The 24,802-nt window shown below is 54.6% G+C and overlaps 2 protein-coding genes across 7 annotated transcripts in view; both read right to left on the bottom strand.

Annotated features, from left to right (window-relative positions):
• Positions 1–707: 707 nt before the first annotated feature.
• On the bottom strand, positions 708–19,651 carry LOC124229636 (tumor necrosis factor receptor superfamily member 22-like). Of its 3 annotated transcripts, none has more exons than XM_046644984.1 (9): positions 19,498–19,651; positions 14,400–14,520; positions 11,883–12,011; positions 9,976–10,087; positions 8,423–8,496; positions 4,865–4,993; positions 4,330–4,355; positions 3,661–3,940; positions 708–883 (listed from the first exon to the last, which is right to left on the bottom strand). In XM_046644984.1, exons 1-8 carry the CDS (start codon positions 19,540–19,542, stop codon positions 3,683–3,685), a joined length of 894 nt encoding a protein of 297 aa, XP_046500940.1. In that variant the 5' UTR covers positions 19,543–19,651; the 3' UTR covers positions 708–883; positions 3,661–3,682. The 3 variants fall into 3 exon arrangements, with proteins under 3 accessions (XP_046500940.1, XP_046500939.1, XP_046500941.1); XM_046644983.1 differs by having other exon boundaries at positions 708–2,536; positions 19,498–19,650; XM_046644985.1 differs by having other exon boundaries at positions 708–2,536; positions 4,889–4,993; positions 19,498–19,638.
• A 2,174-nt stretch (positions 19,652–21,825) lies between these two features.
• OSBPL5 (oxysterol binding protein like 5) overlaps positions 21,826–24,802 on the bottom strand; it is a 72,914-nt gene continuing 69,937 nt past the window's right edge. For all 4 annotated transcript variants that reach the window (XM_046643790.1, XM_046643788.1, XM_046643791.1 and 1 more), the window contains one exon: positions 21,826–23,041. In XM_046643790.1, coding sequence (XP_046499746.1) covers positions 22,903–23,041 — 139 coding nt within the window. In that variant the 3' untranslated portion in view covers positions 21,826–22,902. The remainder of the gene's footprint in view (positions 23,042–24,802) is intronic.

The raw sequence follows: 24,802 nt of genomic DNA, 5'->3' as shown, positions 1-24,802 counted from the left end.
TAGCGAATGCTAATGCTAGGAACAGAATGATAGAAGCATTTTCCTCCTAAAAAGTTCTTCCTTTCAGGGGGCAAAGTTTTTGTAATACAAACACCTTTTGGCTCAGTTAAATTCGAGTAATGAGGAACTTTGATATTTCTGAGTTAATAATGCCTTGATTAATCCGTATCTGCATATGACTCAGATGTACTGATTTCTGCCATTTCTCGCTCAGCATGCTAACTCTGAGCAGGGGGTCTTGTTCACACTCAGTCGTTTTTCTCAGGAACTCCAGGGGGCAGTGACTTCACTGGAAATCGATATCAAAGCACCGAGTGGAAAGTGTTCCATCGCAGAAGCTCTTTTTAAAAGTTTTCTTTTTTCTTTCAGTTTTATTGGCATATAATTGACATACAGCATTGTATTACTTTCAGATGTACAACATGTACATTTGATTATGTACATCTTTGAAATATACAAAAGGGCGATATTAAATATACAAAATTTATATGTAAATATACAAAATTGACTATATTAAGCACACTGTGCATTAGAATCCCAGAACTTATAAATAAAGATACCTTGTACTTTTTGACCCCTTTACTCATTTCCCCCCTCCCCCACCCCTTCCTCTGGCAGGCACCATTCAATTCTGTTTCTATGAGTTCATTTCTTTAAGATTCGACATATAAGTGATATCATACAGTATTTTTTCTCTGTCTGAATTATTTCACCTAGCATAATGCACCCAAGTGTATCCATGTTGTTGCAAATGCCAGGACTTCCTTTTTTATGGCTGAATAGTATTCCACTGTCTGTCTCTCTCTCTCTCACATTTTCTTTATCCTCTTGTCTGTTGAAGGTCCCTGAGGTCGTCTTCATGTCTTGGCTATTGTGAATAACGCTGCAATGAGCATGGGAGAGCAGATGTCTCTCAGAGGTAGTGATTTGGTTTCCTTTGGATTGATAAACAAATGGCTAACAATAGGATCTGTTGGAGTCTGTGAGGAAGCCATTTGGTCTAAACCTACTTCAGCCTGACATTGTTTTTTTCCCCAAAAGGTCCTAATATGGCCGTTGAGCATGCACTGTATGCCTGCTTTAAGCATTTGCTGTGTCCCAAAGACAAGAACAAATGGCCTTAAGATAAAGGTGCAACTACCCCCACATTGGCATTTCCTTAAGGATGAGCATCTCTCCCTAGGCTAGAAATTGTTTGCTGTGCCCAGCCAGTGACCACCCACATTGAGACAAAAGTCGGGCTACCTGCTGTGTCCACCGAGACAGCTGACCTACTACCTGCTGTGTGAATAGCTGTGCTCACAGGGCAATCCCGAGACTCTTGTGAAAGGTAACTGTCAATCATATGTGATAGATGCTCTTTGACGGTACAGAACCACTCTGTACACTCCCTCTTCTTGGGCGCCCTTCCTTAGAGAAGGAAGGCCCAGGGCTAAGCTAATCCTCAGATCTGGCTCACAATAAACTCAGCCCAATTTTCCTTTATACATCGGCTATGGATTATTTTCGTTGACATTTCTTGGCGTGATCACAGCAGGATTTCAGAGAAACCCACCGGAGAACACCCGGAATCTACACTGAACTGGCATTCGGTACCAACAGGGGCCCATTGAGCCCCCTGGATCACTGCTTCAGGTGACCCTGGAGCGTTCTCCTGAAACCCGGACGTCCCTATTTCAGGTTGATGGTCCAAGAGGTTATATGAGATGTTTCAAACCTTAAGACTAGGTGTCTTAGGGGCCCCAGGACACACCCTCGGTGAGAACCCTGAGGGAATGCCTAGGCCAGGGGAGCCTAGTGGGAACTTTGGAGTGAATGGCGCAGGCTGACCTGTTTAATTTAGCTTTAAATTGGAAAGAATTGTGTTTATCAAGTCTGAACAAACTGCTTGATAAAGAAATGAGAGTCTGAACGTGTTCAGCTCTGAAGAAAAGGGACACTGCTCCTCCAGGCTGAGAGGCGTTCTCAGGCAACTGAGGGCCTCAGCAGGAGGGCTGGAGGATCGAATGCCCCTCGACGTGCAGCGGCCCCATAGGGAACGCCACCATCATTCACAGTAATTTATGACGGCTGGTTCAGGAAAGTGCACATAAGGGTTGGTCACTCACGCTCTGAGGCCCCACTGAGGTGCTAGACTGCCCGAGGGAGAAACCGAGGCACATAAGAGAGCGTTTATGACCTTTCTGTAGGGAGTAACACTCACAAACAGCATATTTCTGACCCATTACACTGGCCCTAGAAGTTGTTTGGACTTTATAGCAAAACGAAAATTTTCTTTTTTTTTTTAGATTGGCACCTAGGCTAACAACTGTTGCCAGTCTTTTTTTTTTTTCCTGCTTTATTTCCCGCAGGATAGGCCCCAGAGTCGGCCCTGATAGCAAAACAAAATGAAAAGAAACGCAGGAAATCGAGCTTCTAAAAAAGCCCGACCGGTTCCCCGAATGGGAAGCCTCTCCTCCAAACTCTGGTTGGCTTCATGCCCAGAGTTGCAAGTGCTTGACAAGAGTGGGAATGTTCTCATCCCAGAATCCTAAGACTGAAAGAAAGAAAACATGGGTTTTTTTCAGAAGCCATCTGCTATGAAAAGACCCCAGCCCAGAAATCTAAGGCTGAGAATCACAGCCCAGAATCACAGATGGGCCGATGGGTCCCAGACTCACAGCCACCCTGCACTCTCTGGGCTCCCACAGGGGGTCCCCCATGGAGGGCTAACGTCTAAGGCCCTGTGTCCGGCACCATGGGCTCCCTTCACCCTGCTCCCTGAGGGCCCATCTTGTTGATAGATCCATCCCCAAGCGCATCTCCTTGCAGCCCTCCAAGGCCTGCACAGCCAGCTCCCTCTACCTGCACTGGCCCTCCCTCTCTGCCCACATAACCAGTTTTTCTTTCTCCTGGAGGACCCTATTCCGTGGTCCCCACATCTGCAAAGACTCCTGTACTGGGTTGAAGAGTGTTTCCCCAAAATTCACGTCCACCGGAACCTCACAATGTGACTGCAGCTGGAAACAGGGCCTTTGCGTATGTAATCAGTTAAGGTGAGGTCACACTGGAGTAGGGTGGGCCCTAACTCCAAGTGACAGTGTCCTCATAAGGAGGAGAGAGACACACAGAGAGGAGGAGGCTGTGTGTCCATGGAGACAGAGAGCGGCGTGATGCATCTGGAAGCTGAGGACTGCCAGCCACCGTCAGAAGCTGACAGATGGGAAGACGGACACTCCCTCAGGCTCTGGAGGGAGCACGGCCCTGTGACACCTTGATCTTGGACTTCTGGGCTCCACACCATGAATGAATTCCCATGGTTTTAAGCCACTCACTTTGTAGTCATTTTTGACAGCAGCCATGGGAAACTGACACTCCTCCTTTGTACCCCCAGCCCTATGGGCGATGTCTCCTGGAGGACTGGCCGAGTGCCAGGGTGCGCTGTGCTGTGAGAGGAGGGCAAGTGCACACCTGGTCCAGGACCAGCTCTGGCGCTGACCAGTGGTGGGTGGGGCCGGCACAGGTGACCTCTCTGTGCTCAGGGTCCTCACCTGAGATCGGGGTACTGGTCCCCCCCACAGGACGCTCTGGTGACTAAAATAATGCTGGGCGAGGGGCTTGGCTGGGAGGGGCGATGTTGTTACTATTATTTTTCAGACTCACTCACAAATGACCGCCTACCTGTTCCAGATCTGTCAGGATCTCAGCGGGACCCTCGGCCCCAGAGGGACACAGAAGGGCCAGCTTGCGGTGACTGCTCTGGTGCCCGACTTCGTTCCCCTGCCACAAGCTGCGGGCCACAGACATCCACTGGGTTCTCCGGGGTCCTGGTGGGGGTTGAGGCCCCCGACACGATGTCTAGGCTGTCGTTACACAGGCTATGGTCTGCCATCGTGGGAAATGGAGATTCTGCATCTGGGTTCCCATTTAGTGGTGTGCCAGGGACTGAGTTCTCAGGCAACTAAACCAAGAAGAACATGGTTGGAGATGGGTGATTCAGCACACGAGCCCCGGGGAGGACAGGGGCCGAGCAACCTAAGGTGGCACCAACTCTGGTCTCAGCTCTGCCCTGACCGCCGGCTCGGCTGGCCTTGGGCAAGATGCCTTGAGGCCCTTTTGGTGCCTCAGTTTCCCCATTGTGAACCGAATCCTCCAGAGCCTGAAGCTCCTCCAGCTCAGGGCCCTTGGCTCCCTCTTGGCCACAGAATAATCACTGAGCTAATACTCAGGCAAGGACAGGGCCTCCTGGAGCCGGCCCGGCCACCTCCCGACTTGGGGGCTGGCTGCCCCTCACGGGGAGGCTGCGACAGGGCCACACTTCACGCCGCCTGTGGCCGTGGCTGCACTCACCATGCTCTCTCCTCCGTCACTGTATCCTGTGAAGACAGACAGCAGAGTGGTTAACGGTGGCAGGAGATCATACCCTGTGATGCTGCGGCTGGGGCAGCACCTGCACCCGGCTCCAGGCCAGGAAGCAGCAGTAGCAAGCCTGGCTGTGCCCCACTTCCCACATTATCCGGTTCCACAATTTCTGGGACCTTCCAAGAGGCCTGTGGCTCTCTGCACCAAGAGCACCACCTCTTAGCCCCACACTTGCTCTTCCCACCGAGCCTGTGGACACACCCTGCCCTGAGCCCAGGTCTGCCTCTAAGGCTGACCCGGGACTCTGTCACCAAGATGGCTTGGGGACCCTGTAATCTACCCAAGCCCGTCCCGCAGCCTCAGAGGTGGGCACTCAGCCGCCAACAGCATTGTAATCACCCCAGGCCGATGCCCCGGGTTACGAGGAGCCTCAGCTCATGAGGACCAGGGGCCCCCAGGAGCTGCCCCCCAGCCCAGGCTGGCGCTCGCTGTGTCCGGTGGTTCTCATGTCAACACTTCATACCGACAGCGAGACGATGGCACGCACCCAAGCATCCTTTTTCTTCTCGTTTTCGAGCATAAATATAGGTGACGATCATAATAACCAGGGAAGTTAGAAAGCTTCCAATCACACACCACCGGTGTCTCCCGCCTAAAACAGAGAAAGAGAAAATGTCTCCGGAAGGTCAACTGACCTATTTTCCCAGCAACCACAGGATAGAGAACAAATGAACACATCCAGCAATTCCACTTAAGGGAATGTACCTGAAGGAAACAAAAATACTATGCTGAAGAGAGATTTGCACACCCCGCGCCCCGCACCCTGCCCTGCCACGGCATTATTCGCAACAGCCGTGACATGGAAACAAACCTAGGCGTGCGTCGACAGGTGCGTGGGTAAAAAAGATGTGGTCTATACATATAGTGGAATATTACTCAGCCATAAAAAAGAGCATCCTGCCATTTGCCATATGGATGGAGCTTGAGGGCACTATGCTGAGTGAATTCAGTCAGCCAGAGAAAGACGAACACCGTATGATCTCACTCATATGTCAAATCCAAAACACAAAACAGAAACCAAGAAATCCAAACTCACAGAAAAAGAGATCAGACTTGTGGTTCCCAGAGGCAGGGGGTGGGGGTGGTGGAAACGGATGAAGGGGGTCAAGAGGTACAAATTTCCACCTATAACATCCTAAGTCCCAGGATGCAACGGGCAGCATGCCGAGTATGGTTAACAGTGCCGTGCGGGATATTTGAACGTTGTTTACACAGTAGATCCTAAGAGTTCTCATCACAAGGAAAAAAACATTTGTTTTCCTCTTTTTCTTTACTGTGCTATCCATATGAGACGATGGATGTGAACTAAACTTGCTGTGCTGATCATTTCACGATATATGCACGCCAAGTTAGGATGCTGTATGCCTGACACTTACATGGCACTATGTCAATTATATCTCAGCAAAACTGGGGAAAAAAACAACAAACAAACATCTCTGCTGGCTGGCCCGGCAGACCTTGCGCAACCCAGCAAAGAGGCCCCGTGAGCAGGCCTCCCCTGGCCTGGCCTGGCCTTTCCTGGAGGCTGGGCCCAGCACGTGGTGGGGGTGGGGAGGAGAGGCAGCCCCAGGCTGGCACGGCTGAGGGCAGGGAGTCGTGACCCCTTCCCAGGGTGTGTGCAGTGGCAGGTCTCCGATGGGCCTGCAAGATCCATTCTGCCACACGGGAGTCTGGGGCAAGGGTGCTCTCATGCCACCCCCTCAGGGGAGGTCCTGTGCCCGCCTGCCACCTCGGGACAGTCCCCTTAGGGGACAGGCATCTGGACAGCTCGGCCGGCACGGCTGGGCAGAGCCAGGCCGTGCCTCTGGTGGCCAGTGAGGCACTGAAAGTCCTAGGCTGCAATATTAAGAAATGTGTGCCTCAGTCTCTGTCCCCGGTTCCTGTGAATATTTGGTCTTTGACCCCAGTTCCCGACACAGAGCTCCTAAAAGCTTGTAATTCCCCGAGTGATGGGAACATCTTGGCTTCCAATGAAGCGACGACTCTGGGTGGCTCCTGGACAGGGGCTGGGCACCAGAAGGGCCAAGCCTGATTAGAAGTTGGAACTTTCAGCCCCACCCGCCATCCTCCAGGGAGAGGATGACCCATCATGCCCACGCAAGGAAGCCTCCATAAGATTCCCAAAGGCGTGGCGTTTGGGGAGCTCCCGAGTCGCTGAACACAGGAGGGTGGTGCCCCCGCATCCATGGGGAAGGAAGCTCCTGGGCTCAGGACCCTTCTGACCCTCAGCCGGTGCACTTCTTCACCTGGCTGTGCACGGGCATCCTTTGCCACATCTTTCAGAATAACCACTGAGTCTAAGCAAGGGTTTCCCAGAGTTCCGGGAGCTGCTTTAGGAATGACCAAAGCCAAGGAGGGGGTGGTGGGAACCTCTGATTCGTAGCCCAGTCGGACAGAAGTCACGCGCAACTTGGGGACCCACTACTTGCAATTGGCATCTGAAGTGGGGGGCCATCTTGTGGGACTGAGCCCTTCACCTGGGGGGCTCTGGGCTATCTCTGCTTAGTTTCAGAATGAACTGAACTGCAAGACCCCAGCTAGTGTCGGAGAATTGGTCAGTGTGGGGAAGACCCCACAAATCTGGTATCAGAAGTAGTGTGAGAGCAAAGGAGAAACGGGCTTTTCCCTAGACCTCTGGGGAACCCATCGGCCTCCAGCCCACAGGACAGCCACGTGTGTCCCTCCCTTGGACACAGACCTAAGAACAGAGGCCCAAGGGGGTCACATAACACCTGGCTTTCCAATGCCTCGGCCCTCCAGGGATGAGAGGAAGCACGTTTCCCTCAAGGGTTTATTTGCTTGTTTTTAAATTGTAGCGAAATATGCATCACAGAAAATTGACCGTTAACCATTTTAAGTGCACAGTTCTGCCTTCTGTCTATACGTTTGCCTCTTCTGGACGTTTCATACAAATGGATTATATGACACGTGGTCTTTTGTGTCTGGCTTCTTTCACTCAGCACAATGTAGCATGTGACAGCACCTCATTCCTTTTCATGGCTAAATACTATTCTGATATGCATATATTGGAATATATTGCATTTTCTTAGTCATTCCTGCTAATAGACTTAATTCTTTTTTAATAACAAGCCCTTGAGCCAAGACCATGCTACGGGAAGGACAGTTTTTCAGTAAATGGGGTTGGGGAAGCAGACTTCCACACGCAGAGAACGAAGCTGGACCTCGCACCATACATGAAAATTAACTCAAAATGGATCCAAGACCCAAACACGAGAGCTAAAACTCTAAGAAAGAAACTATTTGAAGAAAACATAAGGGAAAAGCCTCATGAGACTGCATCGGGCAATGATTTCATGGACATGCCACCAAAGGCACAGGCAACAGAAGAAAAGTACACAAACGAGACAATCAAAATAGAAAACATCTGTGCTTCGAAGAATGCACAGCCAACAGAGTGAAGAGACAACCCACACAGTGGGAGAAACTATTTGCAAATCACGGACCTGAGAAAGGGTAAAGAACTCCTACAACTCAACCGCCACCACCACCAAGCCACACAACTTTTTCTTTTTTCTGAAGATTGGCACCTGAGCCAACATCTGTTGCCAATCTTTTTTCTTCTTCTTCTTCTTCTTCCCCCAAAAGCTCCCAGCCCATAGTTGTATATTCTACTCATAGGCAATATTTTTGGTATGCATTTTGGTGAGGAAGATTGGCCCTGAGCTAACATCTGTTGCCAATCTTCCTCTTTCCCCCTGGCTGCTGAAGCGGAGTGTGGGAACTTAACCACTTAGCCAAGGGGCCTGCCCCCTGCGATTTTTAAAAGGTGTGTCTAGAGACAGAAGGCAGGTGAGTGTTTGCCAGGGGCTGAGGGAAGGAGAGAAGGGGCGCTACTGTGTCATGGGTACAGAGTCCTTTTGGGGGCACGTCCATGTTTTGGAACTAGATAGAGGCGGTGGTCCTAACTGGCACTAAATTGTTCACTTTAAAATGGGTGATTTCATAGTATGTTAATTTCATCTTAAACAATACATGTACTTTTAAAAAACAGCTGTCTTACCTGGACCGGCCAAGCCGCACACCGTGTCTGCTGTAGCGTTGCATTTCTGGAGGACCACGCTCCCTCTAGGACACCTGGGGGAGAGAGGCGCCCTCAGTGTTCCTCCCCCATGAATGCCCAGGGCCACCGGCACCCAGGTCCATGTCGCCATCAGCACGTCATCTCCCTGGGCCCAGAAGGGGCCTGGCAGGCGGACGGGACACACCCCCAGCCGGCATTTGGGGAGCACTGCATGCTGTGGTCAGAGACCCCACAAAGGGTCCTGGCCACACAGAGAGCCACACGCTCTCCCCGCCCTGCACCAGCTCCTCCGATATCCTTGCTGTCACTTGGACCGAGAGGAAGGTGTCCTTATTTTCCTCCTCTATGGAGACCGATGGCCTGGTTGGTAGGCACGCGGACTGAAGGAAAGGCCTCTGTCTTGCTTCGAGCAGAGGCTCAGTAACTTAGGTCCCTTCCTAGTTGCTGCGGGTCTCAGCTCAGCGTCCCCTCTCATGCGTTTCATGGTTCTGAAGTGACAGGCAGGTTTGTTCAGGCCCAGGAGGAAGTATTTACTCACTAATGTGCCTCACAGACTCAGAGCCCTCTGCACTGCACTGAAGGGTGACAACCACAGACGTCCCTAAGGGCGTTTCATCAGCCCCATGCTTTCCACCATCACCCGGGGTTCGCCACCCTCTTCTGGGAATGAATGAGGTCTAGTCCAGAATCACAAAGCAGAAAACACTGGAGACGTCTCCGCCTCAGCCATCCTTAAAGGAAGAGAAAGCCCTGTCCAGCCTGTGGCTTTGCTTTCTTTTGACTGAACGCAGCCTCGGAGATGGTGGGCAGGCAAGTCCTGGGCCCCGGAGTGAGCCCTGGTCAGCAGCTCGGATGCCAGAGGACGCCACTGTGATGCCTCCAGAATTCTGAGGGGGTGCGTTCCCACCCTGCCCACAGCCGGTCCACAGAACGTGAGGGAAGGAAAAAGCCCTTTGAAAGGGCAACGATCCAGAGTGTACGTCCTGCATCCTTTCCTAGGGTGTGATATGAGGATGTGCTCCAGCAAAATGAAGGAGCAGACCAAGCCGGGGCACAGGGGGCGGTGCACAGAACCCAGGAGAGTGGGGACGGGAGGTCCCGCCCTGGCTGCTGGGAGCAGACCTTCAGGGCAGCGAGTCCATCTGGGGACTGCGGGATACAGGGCAGAGACGATGGGCAGAGAGGCAGATGGAGAGCTCAGAAAAAGCGAGGTGTGAAAAAGAAAGTGATGCATCAAGACAGGGAATGGCAACAGGGAACCTCTAAAGAGGAGAAAAGAACTATGTAAAGTAGAATCTGTCCAAATAAGAAATAACCTGAAACTTGGCATGTTTCTCCGGGCCTCGAGAGATAAGAAAAGAGAAAAGAGAACCACTCGGCTGGAGCCAGGAAGGTCTCTGCGCTGGAGCAGGGCTGTGCTCACCTGGTCGATGGTCACACGTCCTGCTGGTTCTCAGCCCCTCAAGAATAACCCCACACGAGCCCAGGGCCACCGCTGACCCCCCGAGGCACCCGCGCAGAGTGTCACCTACGTGCTGCACCGACTGCAGAATTCCAAGCCCCCCGGGGGGCGGTAGAAACGGCCCGTTTGGCACTGGCATGTCCGGTCTCGGGTGGAAGTGCACTCCGCCACCATTTCTTCATCTGCGGTTCAGGGAAGAGCGGGTCAGTGCACAGGGAGGCAGCGTGTCCTCGGGCGGACCCGTGGACCCACATCGCCATCCGGAACGGAAGCCCAGTGTGCGGAAGGAACTCAGCCGGCCACGTGGAAGCCCGGAGATGGCCCCAAGTGGCAGTGAACACCGGGAACACTGAGGGGATACCCTGACCACGTCTTCACACCCCCGTCTCCCACAGCAAATGCCTAGAACTGAGGTGCAGGCTCAAAAGGTTTGCACTGATAAATTCTGAACCACAGCTTCACCGTGCCCTCACAGGCCTCTGTCCAACATGTCTACCCCACTGCCAAGGCACAGGCCGCTCCCTGCCACCGCCTTCTCCATGGCCTGGCCACATGGCTAGCCATCTCCGGCGGCCTGTCCGTACTTAACTCATGTTTTCATTTGCTCCATCAGGCTCCTAGGGAATCTTTTCTTTTCTTTTCTTTTCCATGAGGAAGATTAGCCCTGAGTTAACATCTGTGCCAATCTTTCTCTATCTTGCCTGTGAGTTGGGGCCACAGCATGGCTGACGAGTAGTGTAGGTCTGTACCTGGGATCCAAACCTGTGAACCTGGGCTGCCGAAGTGGAGTTCGCTGAACTTAACCACCACACCACCAGGCCGGCCCCCAGGGAATTTGAACACCTTCTCACTCACTTCAAGGGGCCCTCCGCTCAGACTGCTTCCTTTCCTTAAACTAACTTGCCAGGCTTCTCCTCTGAATTGGCATTGTCACCCTCGGTGGCTTACAGAGAAAATGTCAATGTTTTTCCCATTGGGTGGTTCTCCTTTTAACCTTGTTTATGGAATCGGGGCCAACAGGAAACCCAAAGTTCTAGACGTCACATGTGGTGTAGCTCTGAGGTTAGGTACCCATCGTCTGACTGTGTGACAGAAAAATCTAGCCTCAGCTAAACCTTACGGGCTAAGGACTGTGGGGCCCCGTGGGGGCCGAGTTCTCGTCCTGTTCTCTGCTGATGGAGAATAGGGGAGATTTTCATGAAAACCGGATCACGGTAGATTTGGATATGGACCGGAGGCTAGATCATATTGGGGAATTACGCTTCATCTCCAGGATGCGGTCCCAGCGCATGGTTCCGGAAAGGAATGTCTTGATTCTCAGGAAATGCACGCTGCAGTGTTCTGGGGTGAAACACTATGACTTCTGCAGCGCACTTGGAAACGGTTCATCCGCAGGCACACGCAGACACCCCCACGAACAAATGTGGGAAAACACAGGGATTGTTTAATCTTCGGTTGGAGACTCTATTCTTTCAACTCTTCTCCAAGTTTGACAATTTTCATAATAAAAAATTGCTTCTTTCTTGAGGGGTGACTTTTATATGATGAGTTTGCTGAGTGCATGTCTTAAGTTTTCTAGACTGAATTTACTAATTTGCAATGTGAAGAAAATGATTAAAAGTGAAAAAAAAACTGCTTAGAAGTTTGAATCAGAGCGTAATCACAGTTTTCGTCACTTTTTTCTTACTCTCACAATACACGGGGAACAGTTTTTTATACCAATCAAGGTTCTCCAGCTACTTCTTTCCAGCACTTGCCTAGCTCTGGGCTTTGTGACCGCACCGTCTCTCCTCTACCCAAATGCTCGGTTAATATGCATCTGAGTTTTCCTGAATCATCATGGCTAAGCTGCAAACATCATTGTGGGGAAATATTTAGGCTCAACGTTAATGACTTCTTTAGGGAACGTTCCGGGCCTGGTCACTGCCAGGTCAGGGGTTTCAAGGTCAAGAAAGGTGCCTGTGGCCGCAGACTCACTCTCAGAGCAGGTGGCACACACGTTGCAGGAATCCAGGCCGTTGGCGTGTGCCGTGAAGGTCCCTCTGTCACACGGCGTACACTTCCCACGGGTGTGGTGGCTCCTGCAGTGTTCCTCGACAAATGAGCCTGTGGAGGAGATCGGTGCTGTGGTCAGATCCCGCACCAGGGCACACCTGGGGTCCCGGGCTGTGCAGCCTCCCTCCCAGCCCCTGGGGGCTTGCCTCTCCAATGAGCAAATACAGATGCTTATGTCTTGGGGTTTTAGATCAAAATAATCTCTGGATTGTTATGACCCCTTGGAGATGATAAGCGCCAAACTGCCATGGCTCCTGCCTCCGAGGGCTCTGGTCACCTGTCCTGCATTTGCTCCCCTAGACAGCTATGCTGGGGGCACGACAGGGGGCCCGAGCCCCTCTGAGCCCTCAGATACAGATGACGAGCACCTTGTCCAAGGTCAGTGGAAGGACTGGGACAACAGCCCCGCTCTCTGCCTGCCCAGCCCGGGCTCGCCACCCAACTGCCCCAATGGGAGACAAGAGCGAGTGATGGGTGCATGAAGCTTCAGGGCTCGACGCCCTGCTGTGCAAGCACTGCCCAGCTTCCTTCTGAGGGGACTGGAGATGTGACACGTGTTCCATTCAACATCCATAGACTTCACTCAGCCAGCTCGGGTCTCCTTTGCCAAGTTTGCTAAGGGCAGGTTTTCCCTCATCAGCCCTCTGCTAGCCTCCACCGCTGCCATGTGAGAGGCATTTAGGTGGCCCTGGGAACTGCCTTTCATGTTAACAGATCTGTGTTTATTCTATTGTATAGCCAGAAATATTGACAAGCACAGCGAACGTGTGACCTCACGGATGTGGCTGCTCGGGCGAGGCTGAAGGAGGCTGTGCAGAGGTTTGTCGATCTCCGCAGATGGCGGGGGTGCAGGTGCAGGACTCAGGAAGCCCACCCAGCACACCTTCCACGGCAGAACCGTCCCCCTCACCTCCCATGCTCAGCCCTCGGGAACTGGCTGGGCTGTGATGTGGCCCGCAAAGCCTGGTGCCCACTCATGGCGCTGTGCTCTTTATAAAGGCCCTGAAGGCCACTTCTAGAAGCTGACAATCGTGTAACATGCAAAGTCCACGTGAGAAGAGAGACCTGGGGGGAGACGGTCCTGAGGTCTGGCTGTCTTCTGTCATAAACAGGACTGAAAGCATCTGAAGGGACGTGGAGAGGGAAGCGTGATGGAATGGCTGACACGTCTTCGGTGGGTCTGGAATGAACGAAGCTAACACTTGTTCTGAAGCTTGGTTTATGGCTCCTGTCGCTTTACCATCATTGATACCGATTTCTCATTGATAGCAGCGATATACATTTCTTTCTTGAAATAGACTGATTTGAAATTTAAAAACGATTCAGCCTAAAGAATAATCTTAAAATCATTCCCTAAATGCCATTTCCATGAGTGGGCAACTTTTGGGGGCACAGAGCAGTGTCCATGTGGGTGACAGACCCCAAGTGGACATCCCTTGTCCAAGGCACCGTGTTCAAAACCTGACGATCCAGGAGGTTCAGTGTTACTACTGCTCTTACAGCTGAGGAGAGGCCGTTGGTGGCGTGGGGGTGGGGGGGCAACTGAGGACGTGCCCCAGTCATCTGGCTGGTGAGCTGCCAATAGGACTGGTCCAGGTTCTTGGCTCTCCTCTCCTGGCAGGCGAGGACCCGCGGCCTGGGAGGCCGATCTCCCAGGCAGGGCTGTGCCCAGCCTCCCGCCATGCCCTCACTGCCCTGTCTGGGAGCTTGTCTCTCGGGAGGTGGCGGAGCCCAAGGCTTGGGGAACCCATCTTGGAGTCTCCCTCTGTGCAGCGAAGGGTTAACTCAGCAGGTTTGGGGTGCTCGAACTCTGCACATCCCCAAGGTCTTCAGGACTAGCCCTTGACAACCTCCTGGGAGGTGCCCTCAGAGACCTCGGACCGTCCTGCCTGGGGCCTGGTAAGAGTGTCCTTACCTACCTGATCTTTATTTACACTGACTGATTTTAATCTTTCCAAAATCAACCATAACTGTGAATGGCACAGCTTTTCTGGATCCTGAAAGTCCTTCCAGACAACGTGGGTCTTGGGGACCCCCAACATAGGGACGCATGCCCGCTGCTGGCAGAGTGTGACGGGACTAGGATGGATGAGCCCGGGCTGAGCCACTAACAAGTGGTGTGACCTTGAGCAAGCCCCTTAACCGCTCTGGGCCCGACTTCCTCACCTGCCAGAGGAGACCCTGGCCTCTGCGGCAGGCGCCCAGGGAGTGATGGTAATCCTCCCGGTCCCCCTCTTTACTTCCTGTGCCCTCAGCTGGGTTCTGGGGCTCATCCATCATAGGGTGGGTGAATAGGAGACCCCAGATCGGGAGGAGCTTCTGGCCACTGCTGCCCACTCGGTACAGACAGACACACAAACCCTCTTTGCGGGGCGGGGTAGAGCTGGGGGACGTGGACGGGAACCGAGGGCCCGCGTGTGGGATCCCGCCAGGACTCACCGGCAGGGCAGAGCTTGCAGCAGTGGCCGGCAGACCAGTACTCGTCGGGCCCGCAGGACTCAGGGCCAGGGGGCACCTGGCTCTGCTTGGAAACCAAGTTGGTCTCGGTGGTCACCTTTACCTGGAAAAGGACAAGAAATGTTTACTAACAGCCCACATTTAATGTCCCCTCTGACGTGGTGGGCGCTTTCTCAGCCGTCGCTAAGTTCTAGCTCAATTAATGTCAATGTTCACCCCGAGAGGCAGGTGCTATTAAAGCCTGGCTTTACGACACCAGCCCAAGGTCCCGGCTGGTCGGCACTGGGCCAGGACACTGTCCCAGCCCGGCTCACTGGAGAGCTGGGGCTCCTCACCATACATGCCCCAGCCTGCAAAGAAGACGACCACGCTGTGGAGGGCCCTGAACGCTGCCCTCAGGCTGTGCCTGCTGGACCGGGGCAGGGGAGCGCCACAGACCAACTGGCTCTATGGGTGATGAAATGAGACATTTCTCAGTCCATCTTCTGGGGCTGAACGTGTTACAATGCACAGCTTTTACGGGTAGCAAGAATTCAGTGACAATAACACCAAGAAGAACAAAGAAACATCTGGGCTGGCGAAACACAGAAAGTGAGACAGCAGCCACCCCCTCACACTGGGGAATGGACAGGGGCAGAGGCGTCCTGGAGGAGGAGGGGCTCGGCCAGACATGGCAGAAACAGGAACAGATGGAATTGTCCCGAGCTGGTCAGAGGGGCCCCTCGAGCGGGTCTCCACCCTGCTGTTCCCTCTGCAGAGAGCAGCAGCCTGGGGGTGGCGATGGCATTGCTGCTGGATGGGGGCGGCGGCAGCAGCACGAGTGAAATGAGCTGCAGCCTGTGAGCATCCAGAGGGTCTCTGGGGATGCGACAATATTGTTGGGGGGCAGCATTTGCGTGGTGACTCTTCTCGGGCTTGATTTCAGGAGAGAAAGTGATGGGGGAGAGTGGCCATGAGCACCTGGATGCCCAAAGCTGCCGGCCTCCGGAGAGTATCCTAGACAATATCGTGTAATTAAAATACGGAATAAATAGAGACGTGCGAATGCACTCTGTGATGTTCACACTGATGAAATTGCCTGACAACGCATTTCTCAGAACGTGCCCCTGACATTGGTGTTAAGCCGGTAGAAATTCCAGTCAGAGTGTAATAACTGTAGGATGTTAAATGTAATCTCTAACATAACTACAAAGAAAACAGTGATATGAACAAAAAGAAATGAGAAGGGATTTAAAACTTTTCACTACAAAAAGTAAACTAAACACATAAGAAGGCCGTGATGCAGAAAATGAGGGACAAAAACTGCCATTCGGGACATAGAAAGCGGATAGCACGATGTCAGAGGTAAGTCCTCCTTACGGCAATTACTTAAAATGTCAATGGATTACACTCTCCAGTCAAAAGGCAAAGACTGGGAGACAGAATTGCAGAAAATGGCCCGACTAAATGCTGTCGACAACAGGCTCACCTCAGATCCAAATCCTTACACAGGGTGAAAGCGAAAAGATAAACAAAGATATTCAAGGCACACAGCAACCAAAAGAGAGCTGGAGTAGCTATGCAAATATCAGACAAAATAGGGTTTAAATAAAAAACTCTTTCAGGAGACAGAGAAAACCTTATATTGATGAAACAGTCAATATAGCTAGAAGATATAACAGTCATAAACAGTGATGCTCTAATAACAGGCCTTCAGAACTCGCAAAGCCAAATTGACAGGATGGAAGGGAGTAATAGACGGGTCTACTGTAACAGCTGGAGGGTTCAACAGTCCACTCTCAATAACGGACAGAAGAACCAGACAGAAGACGAGGAAGGAAACAGAGGACTCCCCCGGCATAGGCCACCACTCGATCGAACAGATACATGCAGAACACTCCACCCGACCACGACAGAATAAAGATTCTTCTGTAGTGGACACAGGATGCTCTCCAGGAGAGACCATAGGTTACGCTACAAAGAAGTGGGAAAGTGGGGAATCGCTATTGATTCCACAGACATAAAAAAGATTATCCGACTGTACTGTGAACAATAGGACAGCAACAAACTGGAGAACCTAGACGAAATGACAAATTCCTAGAAACACGAAACCTACCAAGATCGAATCATGAAGACATAGAAAATCTGAACGCACCTGTAACCAGCAAGGACATTGAATCAGCAATCAAAAACGTCTCCCAAGAAAGAAAAGCCCTGGATTAGATGGCTTTTCTGGTAAATTCTATCAAACATTGAAAGAAGAACTTACATCCATCCTTCTCAATGTAAAAAACTGAAAAAAATCCTAAAAAATTGAAAGGTGAGAACACTTCGTAATTCACCCTATGAGGCCAGCAACACCTGATACCAAAGATATCTGCCAGAGCAAGAAACGGAAAAGACAGGCTTCTGAAAATAGCCATTGGAAACGAGAAGCTGGGATTGGCTCACGTGGTCAGCCTCCGAGCCCTGGGGTGAGGATGCTGATTCCTCTGTTTCACCCCTGTCGGAGGACAAACGACTGTGCTATATTTGTCCAGCTTCGATTCTCAGAATGCTCGGGGACATGAACAGATACTCATTGCGTGGTCTCCAGGTCATTGTCACGTTCGTCAAAAAATGCTGTATGCCGTAACAAGGGCAACTCTGACAAAGGAGTCTGGAGGGGGCCACATTAAAGATGAAGCGTTTGGCCCAGTAAAGGAAGATGTATCATCGATCGCTCCACTGACTGCAGCTGAGGAAGAATCAGGAGAGATTGTAATGAATGAGGTACCTACTGGTGTGGGGGTGGACACCCAGCATCACACACTACAAGGTGTAGCATGTTCTATTTCTCGAGAAGCTTTTTAGGCTTTGGAAAAACGGCACTCAACTATGCGCAATTGGAAATAGACTAAATTATGGAAAATATGGAAATAGATATAAAAGGTAAAATTACAATTTTGGCCAACACAACAAATACAGAACTAAAAGATTGGCTGAAGAGGATTCCCAAGGATTCAGCACCCTACCGTCTCTCTCTGTATCAACGCTCCCATGAAGGAGACGGTTTGGAGCCCGCAGTTTTTACTTAGTCGATGCCTGGATACACACGCAGTGTGAGAGAACAGAGGCTGTGTTCTAGCTGCAAGAACTCTGCCAGAAAGACAGCTACAAACGGGTGTAGTTAGAAAGAAGGGGACAGAATGAGGACGAGTTGACGGCAGACTTCCTTTCTGAAGGAGTCCACCTCAAGCCGCAGCATGGGAGCCAAGTTTTGCAAAACCACGAAAGAGGAATTTGAAGACTAGTGAGGGGTCCAGCTGAAAGTGAAGCCACTGTTGATTAAAATCAGTATATTAACTACCACAATACCAGTGCAGCTGTGAGTACAGGAGAACGGAAATCATTTCCTGTTGATACAAAGTAGGGAAAAAACCCGTACTTCTTGGAAAACAGCACTTTTCGCTTCTGTGCGTTTTTAAAATTCATGTTCTAGAAGACATGATTTCTATTTTTGAATTAAAGTTAGAAAAGAGTTCGACAGAGTAACGTTTAATTTCGTGACTGTTCTCACAGAGCGATGATTCCACACTTTCACATCATTCCTAAAATTTTATACAGTTGGGCCCATTCCGCAAAGCCTAAGGTGTCAAAGGAAGACGCGCTTCTCCTTGCTCCTTAGTGAGACATCGAATCTTTTTCTCTCAAGGAGAGAGAAAGACCTGAAAATGATCACCCCGCCTAACGAAAATTACCAAGAGCCAGGTCGGTGATTTCCCAGCGCAACGCTGACTGTGCCGGGACCCGGAAGCGGCAGAGTCTAAGGAGCAGCGCGGACTGTCACGTGGGGATGAGGGGGCGCATGCGCAGGACGGCGAGAGGGCTGGACCAGCGCGAGGCCGGGAGTGCTGGCGGGCGGGGGCGCGGGGGGGCGGGGGGGGGGGGGGGGGGGGGGCGCGGGGGGGCGCGGGGGGGCGCGGGGGGCGCGGGCGCGCGGGGGCGGGGGGACATGGACGACTACGACAGTGTCTGAGGACATCGACAGACGCGTTTCATCAGCTCTAGTACATCCTCTCTCCAGGCCTTTAAAAACTTCCATCTCAAAGGGGAGTCATTTCGGTCTAGGAAGCGTGAGGCCAAATACGCTGTTCCAATTGAACGGGAAATCGATCTCATCGAAAGCAAACAGAACCGAAGTCAACGACGCCGAAAAAGTTTGAAACATCCAGATTGATTTCTCTCCAAACCCTATATTCATAGGCAAATCGTGTTATCACTTTTATGCAAATATCCAGATTTAATGAAATTGGTTTGAAGTCCTGGTGCTCGTCAGCCCACCCACTTGAGCACTTAGGGATCTTGTTTCACTTTATATCTCATTTCAAACACGTTGAACTGTTTTCTAAAGGTTTGCAGATCAGTCTCTAGGGAGATGGCTCTTGGGGGCGGGGGGGGGGGGGGGGGGGGGGGGGGGGTCTCAAAGCGGCCCCGGGACGCTTCTGGGGGCCGTGCATGTGTCTGGCTCCCGATGGTGGCAGCTTCTCCAGTGCGCGCGTGTGTCACAGAGCCCCGCTGGTCACTCTGAATGTCCGCAGTGTCCTGAAGGTCGGTTATACCCCAACGACGCTGTTAAAACATCCCCCCGATTAAAACTGCCTCTTACTACCCCGCGGGCGTGGGTGACAGCGGAGCCGCGCGTCCAAGTCCAGAGGAAGAACGGCCCTGCCTCGGCCTCCCGGGGCTGACCACGCCGCTCAGCCCGCCGCGTTCACCATCGCGCCTTGCAGGAGATCCCGGACACGGGTGGCCGCGGGGACCCTGCCGCCGCCGCTCCCTGCGCTACCCGGCCGGCCGAGGACAGGAGAGAGATGCCGAGCGCTCGGCCCCGCCCGGGGTGGGACAAGTCCCCGCCGTGACCTGCTCCGGATCGGGGCGCTCGGGACACGGCTGGTTTCCCTCCTGCTCCGGGGCTCAGACTCTGTCCGAGTGTGCCGCCCCGTGCCAGGCGCGCTGTGCACGCGTGCCCCGGGCTCGGCGCCCTGCCCGGCTCTCTCTCAGGGTCCTCCCTCTCCCGAGCCCCCGCCGCAGCCTCCGAGCCCCGCCGCCGCACACCCACCTGCACCCGGAGCAGCAGCAACGCCAGCGCAGCTCTCCGCGCCATGGCGTCCTACGCCGGTAAGCACCTCGAGCGACGGCCAGCGACGCTCCCACTGGCCGACCTCGGCCCCAGCGAGGCTTTTATACTCCTCTGATGCTCCTCGGGCCGTCCGCGTCACCTCCGAGCGATGCCATTGGGCAGCAGGAAACACCGGAATGCTCCACCCCTATTGCAAACTTTAGTAGGCGTTTTCTCACCAGCCCAGCTGAGCTGCTGCCAAAGTGGCTCCTTGCCGCTGACTCCGCCCCCACCCCTATCTCCCCACCCCCTTCCTCCCACCCCCCCTTCCCCCACTCCCCACCCCCCACTCCCCCCACCTCCACCTCCCCACCCCACCCCCACTCCCCGTCCACCAGCCACCAACCTTCTTGCCCCTGTCCTCTTCCAGATTCGCCCGGCTCCTGCTTCAGCCGTGGTGGCCAGCCTTAACCCCGCGTCTGTCCCTCCTCCCCCCTCATCCCACAGCATCTTGTTGGGATTGGGGCGGGGGGAGGGGGGGGGGGGGGGGGGGGGGGGGATGAGAGGGATTCAGGGGGAGAAGACGGCTCTTCCGGGTCCTTTCCTTCAGAGGATGGAGCTCCTTCCTTCGTGTGGGTGAACAGGCTACAGGTCAGGCACAGAAACAGGGGGCCCTACCCCCTTAATCTCCTAAACCTCCTCCAACGCCCCCCCCCCCCCGGGGTCCCACACTCCAGGAGGGACAGGCAGCTGCTTGAGTCTCCCAGCCCTGCCCGGGGCCCAGGTTGCTCCCACACAAGTTCTTTCTCCTAGAAGTTGTCTGTGGTTTAGCCCAGGAGGTGACGTGTGCAGTTTGACTGCTGACTGTCCCCCTGCCCCTGAGAAGCTGTATTTCCTCTGAATCACTCCCCATAGACTTCCTCTTTGGGCTCTGGGTCCCCTAGGGCAGGGCTGGAGGACAGGCCAACCCCCTCCCATGCAGACCCCTCCTGAGCCTCACTCTTCCAGTCCAGTCTGGCACTCTGCCACACCCTCTTCCCGCCCAGATGCCCCGGAGTCACCCTGGGACTGGGAAGAGGAGTACTGAGTGGGGGTGGGGGCACAGCTCTGGACACCCACATCTTGCTAAAATATCATCCTCAGCGTCTAGACACCCAACCATTGGCTGGATGGACCCAGAAATGATGTCCAGGTAGTGACTGTTTCAAGGTGTTGCATGGTGCCCTTGCAACTACCTATCTGGGCATTGGCCCAACTGTCCCCTTGGCACCCTGGCTTTCTTTTCCTTGTTGATTTAGAGTAGTTTTTGGCATACCAAAGACAAATAGAATTCTACAGGGGATTCCCAGGCTTCGGGGGCAGGGGGAGGGGGTGGAGCTGGTGAGTCAGGGTGTACCCAGGTGGACCAGTCTGGCTCAGAAAGGGCCCAGGGTGCAGGGTGCAAGACGCAGTGGTCTGGGGCTTCCTGTCCAGAGCAGCCTGCCCTGCTGTCAAGATACAGAAAACTACCCCCGGAGGGCGCCCACTCTCCAGCAGGGGGTGGCCTCCACATGGGGGTCCAAAGCCAGTCTTGGGGCTCTGCCCTCTGGGGGGGCAGTCCAGTCCTGGGAGTCCGGTCTGCCTGAGGCAGGCACGACGGCTAGGATGGCAGTACCACCTGCCCCTCCTTCACCCTAGCCCCAGCTTCATCCTGCCCTGGGCCTTGGGGGGCCAAGGTGGAGAGGCCCAGGCCCCCTCTCATGGATACCGCTTGCCTATCTCTTGCCCTCTTTTATCAAACTTCACACACTGTTAGGGGTGGGCCACAGTGCTCCTTTGCCGGGGTGTGTGGGGTCTGTGGTCTGCTGCCCCTGCTCCCTCCTCCAGAGGCATCCTGGGCTGTCCCAGCAAAGGCAGGCCCACTCACCCTGGCCCTACGGCTGTGAGCGCTGAGACCAGTGGCCACAGTGGAATGGAAGCAGAGGCCACGCTGGGGCAACAGGGCAGGGAGGGAGACCTCAGTGGGGCCAAGAGGTCAGGCAAAATGGGCCTCGGGGCCACCCAGTCCCGCCAGCTCCCTGGAGTGCCCTGGTGGGCAGTGCCGCCCGTGTCCTCCGCTGGCTCATTGAACATCGGACTGGAGCCCCCGCCTCTCGGCACTCGCTCCACAGGGTGGGCCTGCTTCCCAACGCTCCCTGCAAACGGCACCCCCATCCTCCCCAGACCCCCCCTTTCCAGCCTCATGGCCTCAGGCACCTCCCGCCCCAGACGGCCCCCTGCTGGCTGGCGCTGAGTCTCTCCTAGGAGGACACCTCACGTTTCCCGAAGTCCCCAAGAAGACAGCGCACAACGTGTGTGTCCGTTTATTTCAAGGTATGGAGCATAGACACGTCCCCAACTTGGGGTGGGGAGGACAAGAACATGGATACAAAAACTGGAAGATGAGACATTCAGCTCAGACGGGACCAGCACAACATGGTTTAAGGCTCCGTGTGTATCTGTATGTGCAGATGCTTACACACACGTACACACATGCACACACACACACGGTGGGGCGGCATTTGACACGGGAACCGAGGCTAGATGCCAGACGCTGCTTGCAGCCTGCCTCAAATATTGCGATTGCGTTTATTAAAAAAGTGTAAAATGGGAAGACCGTGTATCAGTCTGAGCCACGTGTCCAACCCAGGCCTCCCTGACCTGGGGGGACGCCACGGCTCCCCGAGCCGCCCTCTGTGCACCAGTGCTGGACCTCGCACACCGGTGCTCAGGTGTGCCCACCCCATCTTGGGATGTCCGGGCTGTGGAAGGTGGGGCAGGTCACAGGCCGGGCTCCTGTCCAAACAGCGCAACGGCAGAATGAAACCCCAAAATGCCCTCTCAGAGCAGCGCCAGCCTGCCCCTGGAGCCCACCGGAGCCCACCTGAGGCCTCTCCAGGGCGATGTGGGCAGGGCCTGAGGAAGGAGAGGCCTGTGCATCAGGACCAAGGAGGTCCTGGGGAACCCTGGGGACTCCCGGCCTGCTCCTCAAACCCTCACTCACCCCTGCTGGGGGGTGATTCTCCAACAATGGGCGGCCCTCTTCCCTTGTCTCCGTCAGTCTTGTTTGGCAAGTGGAAGGTGGACCAGGAATGACAGGCGAGATGACCAGGGAGAGGGGCGCACGACGAAAGCGGCATTTGGCTTTAGCATTAAGGCCGGCGCTGGGCGGAGGGCCCTGCATGAGAGGTTAGTGCCTCCCCAAGAGGAGCCCGTGCAGCCCCCCGGGGTCCCTCCTGCCGCCGTGGGCCCCTCTGTCCACAGCGGGTGTGCTGGCCGGGTTTCTCTGCTTCCCCGGGGCCGGCGTAAAGTGCTAGGTGCTCGGGAGGGAGGGCCGGGGCTGGCCGGAGTTCTGCCGACGATGCCCACGCTGCCTCCAACGGGTTCTTATTTGAGGATGTAGTTAATGAGCAGCTGACACGCCAGGAACACGCAGAGCAGGAACCAGGAGCGGGCGCTCTGCAGGAGGCCTGGGGCCGGCGCCTGCCTGGCCTGGGCCGTGGAGCTCAGCATGGCCGAGAGGTGCCTGCAACGACAGGGCACAGTGCCTAAGCCAGGCCAGCCTGGTGCAGCCACCCACAGCCGAGAGAGGGTGACCTCTGGGTGCCAGACCAGACAGGATGGCACATCCCCACCCTCCAGGGACATGGGTGCCAGTGAGGCGGGGCCCCAGAGCACAGTGGCTGCACTGCATTTCCCAGGCACACATTCCAGGGATGGGGGGCGGGGGCGGCGGTCAGGGCTGGGGGAGCTGTGCCTCTTGCATCCCCCCTCCCACCCCTGGTGCGATGGGCTTGAGCTGTGTCTTCCCAGCCCCAAAGTTACATGTTGGAGTCCTGGCCCCCAGCACCTCAGATGTGACCAATTTGGACACGGGGCCTTTCAAGAGGTGATTAAGGTAAAAAAGGGGTCATTGGGGTGGGCCCTAATCCAGTGTGCTGGGGTCCTTCTAAGAAGAGGAGATCAGGACACAGGGAGGAGACGGCATCTACACGCCAAGGAGAAAGGCCTCAGGGGGAACCAGCCCTGCCCACACCTGGACCTTGGACATGCAGCCTCCAGGACCGGGGGATAGTCAATGTCTGTGACTTAAGCCGCCCGGTCTGGGGGGCTTTGTTATGGCGGCCCAGGACACACTCGTGTCCTGCCCTGGACTCGGACATCACTGCGTGTCTGTGCTGCTGCAGAAGCTTCTGGCTGTCCCCCTGGCCACCTGCCCTGCAGCCAGCCTTCTTCTGTGGGGCCAGGTAGCTGCTCCGACCCGCCCCGGCTCCCGTGGCCTCCGGGCTCGCTCCAACATCTTGGCTCGCCCCTTCTCCCAGCAGCGGCCCTCCTGTGGCACCCACCACTCAGTACTGACCTCTGCTTTTCCCTCTTCTCCTCCTCCCCGCCCACCTACGGCCCCCTCCAGGAAGCCCTCCCTGACCACGCAGGCAGCATTTTCTCATTCTTCCAAGGTGCCAGCCTCCCTTCCCCTTGGCCCCACAAAGCCTCACAAAGGAGGAGATTATTAAAAGGGTGGGAAACACTTCTGTGCCAAGTGTCAGTCAGTCACAGGGGAGGCTGGGGTCAAAGAGAGGCCGTCCTCATCATGGGCCTGCTTATCCTGGGCTTCCTGACTGGCCTGGATGCTAACAGCCACCAAATGTCACTGGGTGCTGGGCACAGAGCTCAGCCCTCTGCACCATCTTCATCCCGCCCCAGGGACACTGCTATTGCCCCATTTCACAGAGGGGAGACCGAGGCATGAACAGCCCGAGCTCCCATGGCCAGTGAGTCCTGCAGCCTTGACTGGAGCCAGGAATGTGGCTTTGGAGCGGAGCTGGAAAGGATGGCTCTGCTCCGCCTCGGGGCTGTCTGCTGACGGACGTGGTGGCCCTGGTGGCCCGCACCCGCTAGAGGTCTCAGAGCGTGGGTCTCAGGGCTTCTCTGCTGGCTCGTGCTCGCTCACCCAGCCGTTCCCAAGGATCTACCCTGCACCGTGCTGTGGTCACAGCAGGGAGCCGGGAGCCGCCCAGCAGAAGGTGCTGCTCACAACACCTCCTCCCAGCTTCCGCGTGGCTGCTGGCTGCCATTGCCGCTGCCACCACCACCACCACCACCATCACTACCACCATCCCCATCACCACCACCACCACCACCATCCCCACCACCACCACCATCCCCATCACCACCACCACCACCACCACCACCACCACCACCACCATCCCCACCACCACCACCACCATCCCCACCACCATCCCCACCACCACCATCCCCACCACCACCACCATCCCCATCACCACCA

The sequence above is a fragment of the Equus quagga genome, chromosome 17 (genome assembly GCF_021613505.1).
Source record: "Equus quagga isolate Etosha38 chromosome 17, UCLA_HA_Equagga_1.0, whole genome shotgun sequence".
NCBI classification, from domain to species: Eukaryota; Metazoa; Chordata; class Mammalia; order Perissodactyla; family Equidae; genus Equus; species Equus quagga.
The sequence above is the reverse complement of the archived record's forward strand: the minus strand, read 5'-3'. Positions and strand labels throughout refer to the sequence as shown.